At 42.5% G+C, this 17,338-nt stretch overlaps 1 protein-coding gene across 1 annotated transcript in view; it reads right to left on the bottom strand.

Annotated features, from left to right (window-relative positions):
* march5 (membrane-associated ring finger (C3HC4) 5) overlaps positions 1-17,338 on the bottom strand; it is a 152,338-nt gene that overhangs the window by 11,903 nt on the left and 123,097 nt on the right. Inside the window, exons 3-4 of the mRNA XM_038821337.1 lie at positions 9,656-9,786; positions 5,797-5,980 (exon numbers count right to left, since the gene is read on the bottom strand). Coding sequence (XP_038677265.1) covers positions 5,797-5,980; positions 9,656-9,786 — 315 coding nt within the window. The remainder of the gene's footprint in view (positions 1-5,796; positions 5,981-9,655; positions 9,787-17,338) is intronic.

The following is a 17,338-nucleotide window of genomic DNA, read 5'->3' as shown; positions in this document are numbered from 1 at the left end:
GGGGGGGGGGGGGGGGGGGGGGGGGGGTGCGGGATAGAGCACAGGGTGTCCTTATATGCCGACGACTGTCGGAACTGAGTGTGCCAATAGAGGGAATATTGGAACTACTGCAAGTATTTGGGTCTTTCTTGGGGTATAAGCTGAGCCTGGACAAGAGTGTTTATTTTGTGGTGTCTTGGCCGGGGGTGGGGGGGGGCTGCCATTTCGTAGGGCTGGGATTCACTTTAGGTATCTGGGGGTGCACCGGGAGTGGGGGAGGCTTCACAGGTACAACATCACTAGTTTGCAGAGAGTGAAAGCCGATCTGGCAAGGTGGGATGGTCTCCCTCTGTCACTGGCGCGTCGGTACAGGCGGCTAAAATGAATATGTTGCCGCGATTTCTGTTTATTTTTCAATGCCTACCGATTTTCCTGCCAAAGACTTTTTTCAGGGAGATTGAGGGAAGGATTACCTCGTTCATATGGGGAGGGAAGGTGGCCAGAGTGAGAAAGGTGCTGCTACAGAGGGGAAGGCAGGCAGGAGGTCTGGGTCTTCCGAACCTGATGTACTACTACTGGGCGGCGAATGTGGAGAAGGTGCGGAGCTGGGTCAGAGGGGTTGATTTCCAGTGGGTCAGAATGGAGGAGAGTTTGTGCAGGGTGTTGGGACTGAAAGCACTAGCAACAGCACCGCTCCCGATAGCTCCGGGGATATACTCGGGGAGTCCGGTAATAATAGCTTCATTGAAAATCTGGAGGCAGTTTTGCCAACACTTCAGGTTGGGGGCAGGGTGAAGGGAAATGCCAATTCAGGGGAACCACAGATTTGAGCCAGGGAGGTGGGATGGAAGAGAAGGGGATTAAGACGCTAAAGGATTTGTTTCTTAGGGGTCGCTTTGCAGGATTGAAGGAGCTAGAAGCGAAGTATGGGCTGGAGCAGGGAGAAATGTCTAGATACATGCAGGTTCGAGATTTTGCCAGGAAGGAGATACAGAGCTTCCCGGAGGAACCGGCCTCCACATTGCTGGAGGAGGTGCTGACGACAAGCGGACTGGAGAAGGGGGAAGTGTCAGCGGTGTATGGAGCTATTTTGGAAGAAGATAAGGCACCACTGGAAGGGATCAAAGTAAAGCGGGAGGAAGAGTTGGAAGAGGTTATAGAGGAGGGGGTCTGGTGTGAGGTGCTCCGCAGAGTAAATGCCTCCACCTGATGTGCGAGGTTGGGGCTGGTACAGCTGAAGGTGGTATGCAGAGCACACCTTACGAGGGCGAGGATGAGCCAATTCTTTGAAGGAGTAGAAGATGTGTGTGAGTGTTGCCCGGGGGGGGGGGGGGGGGGGGGGGGGGTGCTAATCACGTTCATATGTTTTGGTCCTGTCCAAAGCTAGATAATTTCCAAGGTGGTGCACGTGAAACTGGACCCGGGTCCCGGGAAGCCATATTTGGGTGTCGGACCAGCCAGGGTTGGAAACGGATGCGGAGGCAGATATCGTAGCCTTCGCTTCATTAATTGCCCGAAGGCAGATCCTGCTGGGATGGAGAGCAGCCTCTCCACCCTGTGCCCTGGCATGGCGGGGGGACTTGTTGGAATACTTGACCCTTGAGAAGGTTAAATTTGAACTGAGGGGAAGGATGGAGGGGTTCTACAATTCATGGGCATTATTCATTATGCACTTTCAAGAACTGGATAACATTGAACATTAGTTGGGGGGGATGGGTGGGCTGTGTGTATTAATAGTGACTATGGGTAATCCTTGATTTCTTTTTGTCATTTGTTTATGTAAACATGTGGGCTGATGTTTGGGGGTTGGTGGGAGGATGGGATAGTTCTTATTGTTATGGGGATTGACATATTTTTTGCTGATTATTGTTTATTGTTGGTGGGTGTCAATTCGGGGGAAAATGTGAAAAAGGAGAATAAAAATATTTTAAAAAAGAAGTATTAGGTTCTTAGGTCTTGTGCATAAAGGGCCTAAGCAAACTTGTGCGGGCATTGTAAATTTGTTGTGTGGGTATATCTTTTAAATTTAGAGTATCCAGTTATTTTTTTCCAATTAAAGGGCAATTTAGCGTGGCCAATCCACCTACCCTGCACATCTTTTTAGTTAGTCCCACACAGACATGGGGAGAATGTGCAAGCTCCACATGGACAGTGACCTGGGACTGGGATTGAACCCGGATCCTTGGCATCATGAGGCAGCAGTGCTAACCACTGTACCACCGTGCCGCCTGTCATGTGAGTAATTCTAAGCATGTTTAATTTTTCTTCCTTACTTAATGATTAAGATCTGTAGCAACATTTTTCTGAATGGTTATCCCAATAATAGGACAGCAGGCATCACTTTTCATTAACTTCCTCAGTCCCTGGTACACATTTCCCACATTATGATAATTCCTTTTCACCTAACATTGCACCATTTCACTGGACACCTACAGAACAAAAATAATAACCTGAACTTTACAAAATACTTTCTTGGTACACAAAAAGAAAGTGACTACGACAAAAGAATTGTATTTGTATAATCCTCAGGATGTCACAAACCTTTTACAGAACAATGGATTACTTTTGAAGCATAGTCGCTATTGATGTGTAGGAAAAAACGTCGGTCAATTTTTCTCCACAGCATTGTGCTACAAACAGCAAATTAATCAATAACCAGATAATAGTTTTCTTTCATGATGTTTGTTGAGGTAACAATGTTGACATGACACAGGAGTACTTTTTTCCCCTGATAGATATTCCACTAATAGTATCTGGAATCTTTCATATCTATATGGCAGGCAAACAAGGGCCTTTAGTAGCTCACCTGAATGACTGTAGTTCCCACAATGCAGCATCCTCATTACTGCTCTGAAGACTGACCAGAGATGTTGTGCTCAAGTGTGTAGTGGAGATTCAACGGACAACATTCTGATTCAGGTGAGTGTGTTATTGATTGACCCATACGGACTTGAATAATTGCAATAGGACGACAAATGAGGATACTACTTTATTCCTATCTACAGTGCCATGGACACTACAAAATATATTTCTAATGTTTTGTGGGAAAATGTCAACATTTAAAGGGCCACTTGGAATAGCGGCTCACTTCACACTAACAAATCACAATAACTAGACAATGGTTACCACTTCTGGCTCACAGTGGCAGCGAACCAGGTTCAATTCCAGCTTTGGCTGACTGTTTGTGTGGAGTTTGCACCTTCTCCCCGTGTCTGCATGGCTATCCTCCAGATGCTCCAGTTTCCTCCCACCATCCAAAGATGTGCAGGTTAGGTGGATTGGCCATGCTAAATTGGCCCTTTGTGTCCAACGGTGTGCAGGTTAGGTGGGTGACAGGGATGGGGCGGGGAGTAGGACTAGTTGGGGTTCTCTTTCGGAGGGTGGGTGCAAACCCAATGGGCTGAGTGGTCTCCTTCTACACTGTAGGACCTCTATGGTTCTACTGTAAATGTTTTCTGGGAGAGGAAGTGTTAGCAGTCTACACTGGCAATAAGAAATTAAATGACACATTTATGTAAAGCTTAAGCATCTGCAGCCCAATAGTCACTCATTTCCCTGCTGCACTTTTCCTTATTTTTTTCCTCTAGCCTATTAACATTTCCTTCACTCCATCACTGGTGACACTATATAAACCGCACCTCTTCGACAAAGCTTTTGCCCATCCTTCTTAATCCTTCTGATTTTGGCTTGGTGCTCATTTTTCCTGGACACTTAGTTGAAAAATGCAAGGTTGTTTTAAAGATGGTGTGTCAATGTAAGTTGCAATTAGTGTTGCTTTTGGTGTCTCTGGCAGCACTCGCACCTTACGTAGGTAGTCATGGGCTATCACAGAATCCCTGCAGTGCAAAAGGAGGCCATTTGTCTCCTCGAGTCTGCACCGACCCTCTGAAAGAATACCCTATCCAGGTCCACTCCCTGCCCCTTCTCAGTAACCCCACCAAAACTTTGGGCACTAAACCTCATCCAGCGATTTGGGCACATAATTCAGCAGTCAGTTCAGTTCAATGCTAAGCATGTTCTGCACTATAGGAGGTTCGTCTTTCAGAATGGACCATTAACCCAGGGATCCATCTACTCCCTCAGGTGGGTGGCCAAGATCCCATGGTACAATTACAAGCTTAGGAAGGAAGCTCCCCTTGCGAATAGTTACCCCTAAGCCAACATCACTAAAACAGATCACCTGGTCATTTATCTAAATGCTATTTCGGGATGTTGCACAAGAAGGCTGTTGCATTTCCATACAAGTGACCACAGTTGAAAAGTATTTAATTGTTCAGAAGCGCATCAGTACATTTTACAGTAACGAAAGGCTCATAGGTGTAAGTGTTTTTTTCCTGCAGATATCTCAAAGCATTTAAAATACCAATGATGTACCATTTGAAATGTTGACAACTGCAGTTGGCAAATTTCAACCTAAAGGCCCTGCAATAGCAATTAGATAGAGGGAATGCTTGATGGATGAACGTTGGCCAAGAGAATACTGCTTTTTTTTCCTCAAAAAGTTCCATTACGTCTTTTCTATTCCCCTGAACAAACAGCCTCAGTTTTAGTCTCATCCAAAAGTTAAAATCTCTAACATCGTAGTGCTGCCCAACTGTTGCAATGACGTATCAAACTAGATTATTTTCTCAAGTCCTGGAACCTACAACTTTCTGACTCCACACTGAGGATTGCCTCTTTACGAGGGGAATCCAAAGTCAAAGCACATCTTCACCCAAGCAGTTCAAGTGCTTTGGCAGATAGGCAAGGTCATCACTCTTTAAAAAAAAAATCCATTATACAGACCCAAACATCCGAGGTGGAGTTGGAGGTCAAGTTGAAATATGACTGAGAGCAAAGAAAAATGACAATATACATTAAAAGCGTGAAGCGTGGAGGAAAAGAACACTACGGTTCAAATATACAATTCTTGGAAAGTGCAAATGCAGGTAGAAAAAGCTATTAAGAGGCGATGTGTTCTATAAAATGGAGCAGACAGTCCTAAAATAATGATACATTTGGTACTGCACAACTTGAGTATTGCTGAAAGAAACATGCTATCAAAGCTTTTCATCTTGCACTCATCAGGACATCTCACAAGATAAATAACAGTACAAGGAACAATACTTTATACTGCATGGTGATTGGTTGTTGGTAAGTAGAGTCTGATTTGTAGAGATGTTGTCATGGAAAATGCAGCAGACAACAGTTAACTGCCAAACCTTTGCTTAAAATTTAAAACAGGAGGCGCTGTGGTTAGCACTGCTGCCTCACAGCACCGAGGTCCCAGGTTCGAGGTTCGATCCTGGGTCACTGCCCGTGTGGAGTTTGCAAATTCTCCCCGTGTCCGTGTGGGTCTCACCCCACAACCCAAAGATGTGCAGATAGGTGGATTGGCCATGCTAAATTGCCTCTCAATTGGAAAAAAATTTACAAAAAACAAACAAATTCAAAACAGTAAGGTTGTGATTGGTCAAGGCAGGACTCTTAAGATACAAGATCAGATTGGACATTTGCTATCCTGCAGCAGCTGACTTACTCCAGCACTACAGCCGGTGTGTTGTTTAGGGACCATGGTCTTTGATGTGAACCAGAATGTTTATTTTCAAAAACAATGGGATACATAATTCACTCTTATTCAGTTGTCTGAAGAACTTAGTCTTAAATGCAAATAAATGAAAGCACCAAAATAGAGATTGCTCTGAAGAGTAAGATGGACTCAAAACATAAATTCTCTTTCTCCCTTCACAGATTCTGCCTGACCTGCTGAACTATTCCAGTATTTTCTGTTTTTATTATAAGTTAGCTGAAATACATTTCTAGATGTATTTGGATTACCTGGAAATATACTGTTTAAAATCTGCAACTTATTGGAGTATTTTCGCCACAGTCTTAGCACATAGTCCTCCCAACGAATCATCTTGCCCAAAATAAGCATAACTGGAATGGTTGGAAGTCCAATCAAAAGAAATAGTGGGTCAGCTCTCTCCATGACATCTAGGCCTTCTTTATGTCCTACGACCTTCAAAATGCAAAAATCCACATTATCCATAATAGTAATTTGGCCAACAGTTACAAATGTTGAGACTGAACAAAACCAACGCTGTGTCAGGACGCAGGAGTAGTTTTAGGTAGTCTATATTTGTATTGTTGGATATTAGAAATAATGGAAAGCAGCACGGCGGCGCAGTGGTTAGCATTGCTGCCCCATTGGACCGAGGACTCTGGTTCGATCCCAGCCCTGGGTCACTGTTCAATCGTTTGCATGTTCTCCCTGTGTCTGCATGGGTCTCACCCTCACAACCCAAACATGTGCAGGGTACGTGGATTGGCCGCGCTAAATTGATCCTTAATTGGAAAAAAAAAGGGACAGATAAAGTTATTTTTTTCCTGTTAATATGCAATTTAGCAGGGCCAATCCACATAGACTGCACATCTTTAGGTTGTCAGAGTGAGACCCACATGCAAACAAGGGGAAAATGTGCAAACTCCACACACAGTGATCTTGGGCCGAGATGGAACCTGGGCCCTCAGTGCCGTGACGCAGCAGTACGAACCACTGCGCCACCGTGCCGCCCATAGAGACAAATTTGAGTGAGTTTAATTTAGTGTTTCTGTGTGTAGGTAAAAAAAAAACAAGTGTAAAAACTCTAGTTAGTTTTATGTTAACAAAGGTATTTGCCTGTATGGGGGTTTTGGTTTCATTTTGAACTATGTCTGTATTGTGATTAGCGTGTTTATGATGAAAAAAGCAAATAGAGCTGAGAGAAAAACTGGACTGTTGCTTAGCAACTGGGGCCATCTTTAAGTTAGAAAGACCTTTTGAGTTTAGTTTTTAACTAGACCCAAGGAAGTTGGAGCTAGGTAGATAAAGAGAAGGTAGCCCTTACAGCTCTGCCAGAAGCAGAGAAGCAGGGCAATGGAATAATGGGGAGAAAGCAAATCCAAGAAATTAAAGAACAGATAGTTCTAGAATACAGAGAATAAGACCATAAAACATAAGAGTAGAATTAGGTCACTCGGCAACCAACACTTACTACAGATGTGGTCACGGGGAACCACAATGGGGTCCACCAGCTCCCACATAATGCAGGAACAACACATCACCTGACCTTTCATTGCTATTTAATATAATTATTTTTAAATTTGTTTTTAAACATTTATTAAAACCTTAAAAAAAATCTCTCCTTATTATCCAAATCTGAACGCAATTTATAACCAGTAATTTAAATGGATTTTCAAATCTAGCACAGCTTCCCTATTAGTCAATCAAATCACAGCATTCCTGTGATGTCGGTGTCCCCCCACCCCCCCCCCCCCCCCCCCCCCCCGCCCCCCAGTCAGAACACTCAGCGAATCAGAGAACGAAAACAGAAGTTATAGGAAACCTGAAATCAAAGAGACAAAGGAACTGGAAACTGTAAAAAAGGTATTATTCACCGAAGGTAAAGGAGCAGAGAGGTGCTCCCAGTTAAAGGTCAAGCTGAAAAGTGCAGACATGGTGAGGTTGGCTTGCGAGAAGCCAAAGGTGTGCAGATTAGGTGGATTGACTTGGTAAATTTCCCTCTAGTGTCCAAAAACGTGCCGGTTAGGTGGGGCGTTACAGGGATATGGCAGGGGAGTGAACTTAGGTGAGGTGCCCTTTTTAAGGGTTGATGCAGACTTGATGGTTCGAATGGCCTACTTCTGCACTGTAGGGTTTCTATGTTCTATATCTGAAACAATGTTGGTGACCTTGATACAACCCATGAAACAGTAGTGTTCTATTGGCGTGGCTGGGTATCAGAGAGATTGTGTGGAAGCTCTAATACATGGGGCAATTCAAGACAGGAACACAGAAAGGAAAGGAGAGTTGGAAATCCTGGAAATGGATCATTTCTGAAAATAGCTGGAGGGAAAGCATTGTCTGGAAGAAGATTTTAAGACGTGTCTTTTCAACAGTGGAGTTTGGGAAACACTTGTGTAAAGCACAGAGTCCAGTGAGGCCAGCAGACTCACAGTGTAGTAATCACCTGGGAGGATTGGAGGAGAAATCTACAGAAGTTTGTTCGGTGGCATCTGCCATATGGTTTCTGAGTGGGGTGCATCTGACCACAGTTGGCCTGTTGGTTTACTGGAACTGTGTATTTACTGAGGACTTTAGAGCACAAGATATATTTTGTGACTGGCGTTCTTAAAATCTGTATACATTTGTGAAGATATAGGTGGGGTGAAGGTGTATTGTAATATCGTCAAATTTTTCATGTTTAATGAAAAATATTTCTGTTGTTAAATTCCAATTTGCAGCCCTGTGACTGTTCATCCATGTTTTCGAAAATAAAGGAAAGGTTCCTCCAGGTTGTCTTAAAAATAAACTAAAAGTTGTGGTCTTTTGCGCCACGGTTCCATTCTGGAACCTTCTTGTCCAGAAGCAACTTCAACTGTCAGCCATTACAACTGATCTAACTAATAAACCAGTTCTATGTTTCAGAATTTTCTAATTTTACAAAAACAGTGATTGTAGTGTTTTAATTCTGCATATGTAAAAATTTGGAAGTAACAAGTATTTGATTAAAACAGTGGTACGTGAAAATGGATTACACGTAGGATAACAGTGGTTCTTATTAAAGTGCAGATAGTTGGAGAGAACTTCTGATAAATAAGTTATAATCTACCATTTGCACACTGTTTAGGTCATCAGCAATACTATTCTTTAGTTCTGTGCCACAAGAATATTAACACAGTAAACAAATTTTGAAAACAAGGTGAAGATGGAATATAACGTGGTGATGTGGGAGGCTAGTCACTTTAATCGTACGAATAGAAAAGGAGACTATTTTTTTTAAAGGCAGGAAACCTGTAGATGCTGATGTTCAGTGATACTGGGATGTGCTTGTACAAGGAACTCAAGCGAGCATGCAGGTACAAGCAATTAGGAAGGCAAACAGCATGATGGCCTTTACTGCAAGGTGACTGGGGTAGAGGAATAAAGAAGTCTTGCTACAATTATATAGGATTTTTGAGAAGGCATCTGAAGTGCTATGTCCAATTTTGGTCTCCATATCTACGGAAGGATATACGTGCATTGGAGGCAGTACAGCAAAGGTTCATTAGATTAGTATCTGAGAAGAGATGACTGTCCAATGATGAGATCCTGAGTAAATTAGCCCCATAATCTCTGGAGTTTAGGAGGAGGGGTGATCTATTTGAAACCTACAAGGTTCTGTCAGGGCTTGACAGGGTAGGCAGAGATGTTGTTTCCACTAGTTGGGGAATCATGAACACATGGGTACAGTCTCAGGACATGGGAGCGACAATTTAGGACAGAGATGAAGAGAAATTTCATCATTCAAATGTCTTAGAATCTTTGGAATTCTTTGTCTTAGAGGGTTGTGGATGCTCCATTTAAGGTTTGGATGGACAGATTTTTGGTCTCTCTCTCTCTTTCAGGGAATCAAGAGTTATGGGAGCTGGTGAGAATGTAGAGTTGAAGCCCAAGATCAGTCATATGCATTGAATAACAGAGCAGGCTTGATGGGCTATGGTTTACTCCTGCCATCTCCTCTTGTGTTAGGTTGACAGATAATAATTAGATCCTAAGGATCATCTAGATTTCAAACTTTTTGCTTGCTGTACATTTGACAAAGCATAACCACCAAACAAACAAAATAAATATTCAAGATGCTTTCTCAGTTATTTGCAAATTACTGTACATTACCTGCATAACAGTCACAGCTCCATAGGTGACAGCTGTCCAGTAGATTGAACCCACCATGATCCCAGCTGCCGCAAATGGGCATGCTTTGGAGATGAGGCGGTCTGCAAGATCCAAAACATAAACAACTGGACCTAAAACAAGGTGAAAAATATAATAAACCAACGTTTCGCTCATATTAAAGGAAACACTGAACAGACTTGTATAACATTTAAGAGTCCAATCAAAGATGATTCAGAATAATCCAAAAATTCAAGCTTGTAAACATTTCATTTCAGTTGATGAGGAGAGACAGTTGTTTAAGGAGATATTCAATTTATCCCACCTAAAATATATTCCAGAGAGTAGATAGATTGTGTAGTGATCCTCGCCTGAGTGTGTACAGAAGGGGCTGATGGGAAATGGAAGTACCACCAGGGGGCAGCGCGGGGACATATAAGAGGGACGCCGAAGGCCCGCCCTCGCCCACTTGGACCAGAGGGTTAAGGAGGCAGGACGTGGAAGTTGAGCTCAGGGCTGCAAGTCTTTTGGGCCTAGTTGCAGAAAATTGAAGAGCAGTATATTCTCAAGTGCAATTCTGTAACTTATTGTGGAGCACAATAAACCATCCTTTAACTTAAAGACGACTTCGAGCATTCTTTCAAGAAGCATAACAGATTGGAAGACGGGGAAAAACATCCATAGGCATACCATATTGTAAAGGCCAGTGGCAGGCTGGAAGATCAGGAAATTTTTAAAGATCAACAAAGGGTTACTAAAAAAAGTAATAAAAAGAACAAAGGTAAATTATGAAAGAAAACTAGCACAAAATATTTTAAAATAATAGCAAAAGCTTCTATAAGTAGATAAAAGGGAAGTGGGTAGCAAAGGTGAATGTTGGCGGATGAGACTGGGGAGTTAATAGTGGGGAACAGAGAAATGCTGGAGAAATTAAATCAATATTTTACCTCCATTTTCACAGTGGAGGACACCAGTACCAGTAATGCAGAGGTAATAGAAAGGGAGGAACGTATAAAAATCATCATCGACAGAGAAAATGTAGTGAACAAACAATTGGAATTGAAGTCAGACAAGTCCCCGTGGGATGGCCAGCATTTTAAAGGAAGTCGCAGTGGAGATAGTGGATCCATTGGTTATAATATTCCAAAATTCCCTAGATGCAGGAAAGGTTCCAGTGGATTGGAAAAATGGAAATGTAATGCCCTTATTCAAAAGGGAGGGAGACAAAAAGTCGGAAACTATAGACCAGTTAGATTAACATCTGTCATTGATTAATTGTGAGAATTGATTATTAAGGAAGTAATAACAGGAAATTTAGAAAATCAAAACGCAGAGTTAGCATGGTTTTAAGAAGAATATATATTGTATTTGAATAATTTGCTAAAGTTCTTTGAAGATGTAACAAGCTAAGTGTATAATGGGGATCCTGTAGATGTATATCTGGACTTCCAAAAGGCATTTGATATAGTGCCACACAAAAGATTACTGCACAAGGCAAGCTCACATGGAATTAGGGGTAACTTATTAGCTTGGACACAAGACTGGCTAACCGACAAGGCAGAGAGATAGGATAAATGGGTCTTTTTCTGGTTGGCGAGATGTAAGCAGTGGGGTATCACAGAGTTCAGTCTTCAGGTCCCAACTATTTACAATATATATTAATGACTTGGATGTAGGAACAGAAGGTGCTATAGCTAAATTTGCAGATGACACTAAGTATCTGGGATGGTAAGTTGCAATGAGGAAATAAGAAATTTACAAATGGATCTAGATAGGGAAGGTGAGTGGGACAAAATTTGACAGATGGCATTTAGCATGGATAAGTGCGAGATTATCCATTTTGGTTGGAAAAATAAAAAGGCAACCTATTATTTAAATGGAGACAACTGTCAAAGTGCTTTGGTACAGAGGGATCTGGGTGTCCTCGATGAATCTCAGAAAACTAGTATGCAGGTACAGCAGGTAATAAGAAGACAAATTAAATCTTGGCCTTCATAGGGATAGAGTATTGAAGTAGGCACATGTTGCTGTAACTGTATAAGGCTACACCTAGAGTACGGTTTACAGTTTTGGTCCAGTTATTTGAGGAGGAATGTAGTTGTATTAGAGGTGGTTCAGAGGAGATTCACTAGATTGATTCCAGAGGTGAGGGTTTGTATCATGAAGATGAATTGAGTGGTTTAGGCCTATGCTCTCCTGATTTTAGAAGAATGAGAGGAGATCTAATCGAGGTGCACAAGATGATAAAAGGTATTGACAAAGTAGATGTGGAGTGGATGGTTCCTCTTATGGGGCAATCTAGAACCGGAGGTCATAGAATATGGGGTAGCAGATTTAAAACAGAGAGGAGGAGAAATTAATTCTCACAAAAGGTCGTGAATCTGTGGAATTCACTACACCAGAGTGCAGTGGATGCCAGGATTTTTGAGTATATTTGAGGGGATAGATACATTTTTAATTAGTAATGGGTTGAAGGGTTATGTAGAGCAGGCTGCGAAGTGGAGTTGAGGCCGACAGATCAGCCGTGATTGTATTGAATGGTGGAGCGGGCTCAAGGGGCTGAATCGCCGTACTCCTGCTCCTAATTCGTATGTATTATCCTCATCAGATATCCTCCTCTTTAGGCTATTTCACCTCCAACAGCCATTTGTAAAGAGTGAGGTATTAAAATTACACTAGTGCATTTTTCCATAATAATGATGATAGGAATAGGCTTAAAATAAATGCAAGTTATTAGTACATTCCTCCCCAGATCCCATGATATTGCAGTTTATGTGGGTGGTCTAGATTTGTTTCCATTGAAGAAAACGTGACAATTAAAGCCACGAACCCACCCTACATGATGCGCCCTTCCGTTTCCAGGCTTTGTTTGCATCATTTGTGCCCATTATAAACAAAGAATAAGGACTTGGATTCCAGTAGGTCACTTTGGTCTTGGAATGCAAGGTAAAATTCTGTATTTTTCTTTTGGAAATTACTTTGTTACACCAAAAGGTAGAGTCAGAAGTGTACAAATTGGTAACACAGAAGGTGACCTCCTCACTAATTGAGTTTGCATTGAATTTTTTAGTTAAAGCAGTCTTAAACTAACTCCATAGTTGTGTTCTCCTTCCTTCCTGTGCATCAAATGCTGTTCTGCTGTCCCTTAAGAGCTATAGTTGATGTCTCAACTACTCCCTCTGTAAAACCACCCCATGTTCTTCCAAAATTACATGAAAAGATTTCCCTAACCATTCTCCTCACTGCACGAGAACCTGAAATAGACCACTTTTCATCAATTTTCAACCAAAGCAAATTGTTTTTTCTTATTCACATTATCAAAATACTTCACTATTTAAAAGATCTCTCTCAACATTCTGTATGCCAACAGAAACAGTTTTGTTATCTCAAATCTCTGTTCATAATAGATTTCCATTCCTCTCATCATCTAGTTAATCTGTGCGATCTATTCTCTCTGCTTTTAATGCATTTTCTTTAATGTGACAATTAAAACTGTACACACCACTCTGTCACCTAAGCACTGCCATGTAGCAACTTCGCACCCCTTTGGTCTTGTGCTCTCCTTTTATAGAAAAACACAATACTATAGACCTTTCAATGGCTCTACCTGCATTTTCAAAACAAGAAATTCTGCACTTGCCCTCTTTCTGGAACTTCACAGTCTTCAGTGTATTTCAATTATTATTTCCTTATTATTTTTCCTCATGTATTACTTCATATGCCACCTGTGTTCCCATTCTGCTAATCCTTCCATACCAAATGTTAAACTATTAGCTGTCTGCCTCTATAGGTCGATATAAAAGATATATATGGCATTATTCGAAGAGAGCTGAGAGTTCCACTGGTATCCTAGTCAACACCACCAAACCATATGCAACCTTGCCCTGCATAAATTGTCTATGCATTTATCTAGATAGCAAGTCTAGATAGCTCCTCAAAAAGTAATTAACTGTTTGTGACGCAATCTGGGATGTCCGAAGGATGTGGAAGTCATTTTATTCATTTCAAAAGATGCTGGTTGCCAAGCCCTACAAATCTACGCGATCAAAAAAATAGGTATCTCACCCATGAAGGGGGATTGACCCTATGGAACAAGATTCTGGAGAGTGAGTCCATCATGAAGATGTTGCACAGATTCCGGCAAAACTGCTTTTGAAAGAATGTGAAAAGTGGGAGTAATTTCTTTTCTACATAATAATGGTGGCTCTGGAATTTCCCAATTATCTATAGTGAGATGCGTTTGTCAAGACATTTCATGAATTGGCTGACGGTCTCTTTGTTTTTGTCTTTCTGAGCAAGAGGCAGAGAGGGAGGGAGAGAAATTGCAAATATATATATATACACACATATGAGCATCTGGGCGGTAGGTGCAGATTAAAACAGTAGATGCATGAAATTAAATCAAACAAAGGATAGAGAGCAAGTGGTCGTAGGCTTTTTTTCCATCTTGTGATATATTAATTTTGTTCTCAAAAGGCCATTCTCACTCTCTTTCTCAAGCCAAAGTGAGCCTAATCCCCGAGGTACCTCACTTCTAGCTCTTCTCTAATCCATGCAAAATACATTATTCATTATCTCTTGTTTCCTGTCCATCAATTAACTTTCTATTCATGATGTCCATTCTCTCTTCTACCACATTTTTGTAACTGGTCTACACAAAGACACTTTATTGAGGTTAATGAGTGGGGAGATGGTAGGCAGATGGAGTATAATGTAGGGATGTGTCCACTTTGGTTGGAAAAATAGAAAAGTGGTATGTTATTTTAATGTTAAACTCTGCGACACAGAGGGTTCTGGATGTCCTGGTACATGAATCACAAAAAGTTAGTATGCTAGAGATTATGGTGGCAAATGGCATGTTGGCGTTTATTGCAACGAGGTATGGAATATAAAAATAGTCAAATTTTGTTACAAATGTACAGGGCGTTAGTGAGACCACAGCTGGAGTACCGTGTACAGTTTTGGTCTCCTTACCCAAGGATGCAATTACATTAGAAGCAGTTCGGAGAATCTGCACTCAACTGACTTCTGGGACGAAGGGGTTATCTTATGAGGAAAGATTGAAACGGTCGAATCTGTATCCATTGCAATTTAGAAAAATGAGAAATGATCTTACTGAAACATACTAGATCCTGAGGTGAGCAGTCAGGGTAGATGCTGAGAGGATGTTTCCTCTTGTGGGAGAGACTAGAACTAGAGGACACCATTGAAAAATAAAGGGCCTCACATTTAAGACTGAGATGAAGGGAATTTCTTTCTCCGAGGGTGATTAATCTGCGGAATTTTCTTTCTCAGACAGCAGTGAAGGTTGAGTCATTGAATATTTTTAAGGGCCCATGTGGCTGAGGGAGGTGCCGGATAGTATCTGGGGTACAAAGTCAGGGAAGGCCCCAGGGCCGGATGGGTACCCGGCAAAATTTATAAAGAATTTGCTACGGATCTGGCACCACATCTGTTGGGAGCATTTAATGACGCGCTGGAGAAGGAGGAGCTGCTGGAGACGATGACGCAGGCAGTAATCATGCTAATCCTAAAAAAGGCGAAGGACCCAGTAGAACGTGGGTCGTATAGGCCTATATCACTATTGAACACGGATGTGAAAGTATTGGCTAAGTTGTTGGCAGGTTGGATGGAGGATTGTGTCCTGGGGTGGTTGGAGGAGATCAAACAGGTTTTGTGAATGGCAGGCAGCTCGCGATTAATACAAGATGGCTGTTGAATGTGATGATGAATCCGTCGGGGGCTCTTGTACCGGAGGTGGTGGTGTCCTTGGTGGTTTGGAGTGTTCTTGGGGTATAAACTGAATGCAAGGAAAAGTGAGGTTTTCCTGGTGATGAGCTGGACAGCGGGCTAATTTAGGGGGCATGCCATTTAGGTTATGTTGATTGCTTCTGAAAGTTCTCTTCACTAATATTCATTAACTTAGGAACAAGGGTCTGCCTTGTTCCCAAGTTAATGAATAGGTTTAGGTATTTGGGGATTCAGGTAGCGAGGAAATGGGCGGGACTCCATAAGTGGAACTGAACGAAGTTGGTGGAGGAAGCCAGGGGGGTATCTCAGGAGATGGGATACACTGCAGTCGATGTTGGCAGGGAGGGTCCAGGTGGTGTAAATAAACATGATGCCGAGGTTCTTTTCAGGTTCCCACGATCTTTATACCAAATCTTTTTTTCAGAAATTGGACACGATCATTTTGGGTTTCTTATGGGCAGAGAAGGTGCAGAGGGTCGGGAGTACCCTGCTACAGAGGCAGAAGGAGGGGGGGGGGATTGGCATTGCTGCATTTACTTCATTATTGGGCAGCGAGGGGGCGGCATATGGCATAGTGGTTAGCACTGAGGACCCAGGCTCGAATCCCGGCCCTGGGTCACTGTCCATGTGGAGTTTGCACATTCTCCCTACATCAGCGTGGGTTTCACCTCCACAACCCAAAGATGTGCAGGTTAGGTGGGTCACGCTAAATTGCCCCTCAACTGGAAAAACAAAATAATTGGGTACTCTAAATTTATTAAAATAAAAATTATTGGGCAGTGAATGTGGGTAGGTTCGACGATGGTGGGAAAGTCTCATCAGCCAAATTAGTTCAGGTACCTGCAGGTTAGGGACTTTGTGCGAAAGGTCTAGAGGGGGTACCCTAGGTTGCCGGGATACACCCTGTTGGAGCGACTGACATTTCCGGATGTGGAAGGGGAGGGAAGAATTGGAGATATATACACAAGTGGCTGGGGGAACAGGGAGCCGGGCGGGTGGTCAAGATCAAGGAGAAACGGGTAGGGGAGTTGGGAATTGGGGAGTATGGAGTGAGACACTGCGTAGGGTAAACGGAACCTCCTCCTGTGAAAAAGGAGGAAAACTTTGTACAGACTGAACGGTTGATTGCTGGGAAGTATGTTTCCCGGGGTGTTAATTTGTTGTAACCGGTTTTGATACATGCTTGTAATAAAATACATTTTAAAAATATTTTTAAGGCTGAGTTAAATAGATTCTTGACTGATGAAGAGTCAAAGAGTTTAGCAGTAAACCAGGAATGTGGAGTTGAGTTCATCAGTTCTGACCTTATCAAATGGTGGAACAGGCTCAGGGGGAGAAAGACCTACTCTTGCTCCTAATTCATTAGTATGTTAGTTGGAAACGTGACTGAGTTGTATAGTTACTTTAGAGTTAGACTATGATTTTTCAGTCTAACATTTCCCAGGTTACTATCCAGGGAAGCAAGCCAGGCAGCAGGGGAATGGCTCACTGGCAGTTCCAACTTTCCAATTCCCATGGAATCATTGCATTGGGACATACGCAGGGTCCTGAATGCATCAGCAGTGTGTGTGTGTGTGTGTGGGGGGGGGGGGGGGGGGGGGAGAGGAGACTTGGCTGAGAAATACTCCTAGCCCCTCTGTAACTCAGGGGGAAAAACTGCCTGCTGATACAAATGCTTTTGCAGAATCTACAGAATCACTTCACAGAATGAAACTGGAACAGAGTTGATAAACAGACTAGCAGCACAGTGCTGATGATCACATGACCATGATGAATGTGAAGCGCATTGACAGCTGATTCCAAGATAAATTCAGTAATGTGACTGTTCTGTCAACAGTAATGTCAAGGTGCCAAAGCCCCTTCAGCTCCAGAGGCTGCAGGTCTGCTTGAGAAAGACATAAACACCACATGGGTGCATGATTAACACAGGACTGC

This window comes from Scyliorhinus canicula, chromosome 16 (assembly GCF_902713615.1).
Source record: "Scyliorhinus canicula chromosome 16, sScyCan1.1, whole genome shotgun sequence".
Taxonomy (NCBI): domain Eukaryota; kingdom Metazoa; phylum Chordata; class Chondrichthyes; order Carcharhiniformes; family Scyliorhinidae; genus Scyliorhinus; species Scyliorhinus canicula.
This window is presented reverse-complemented; position numbering and strand designations above follow the sequence as displayed.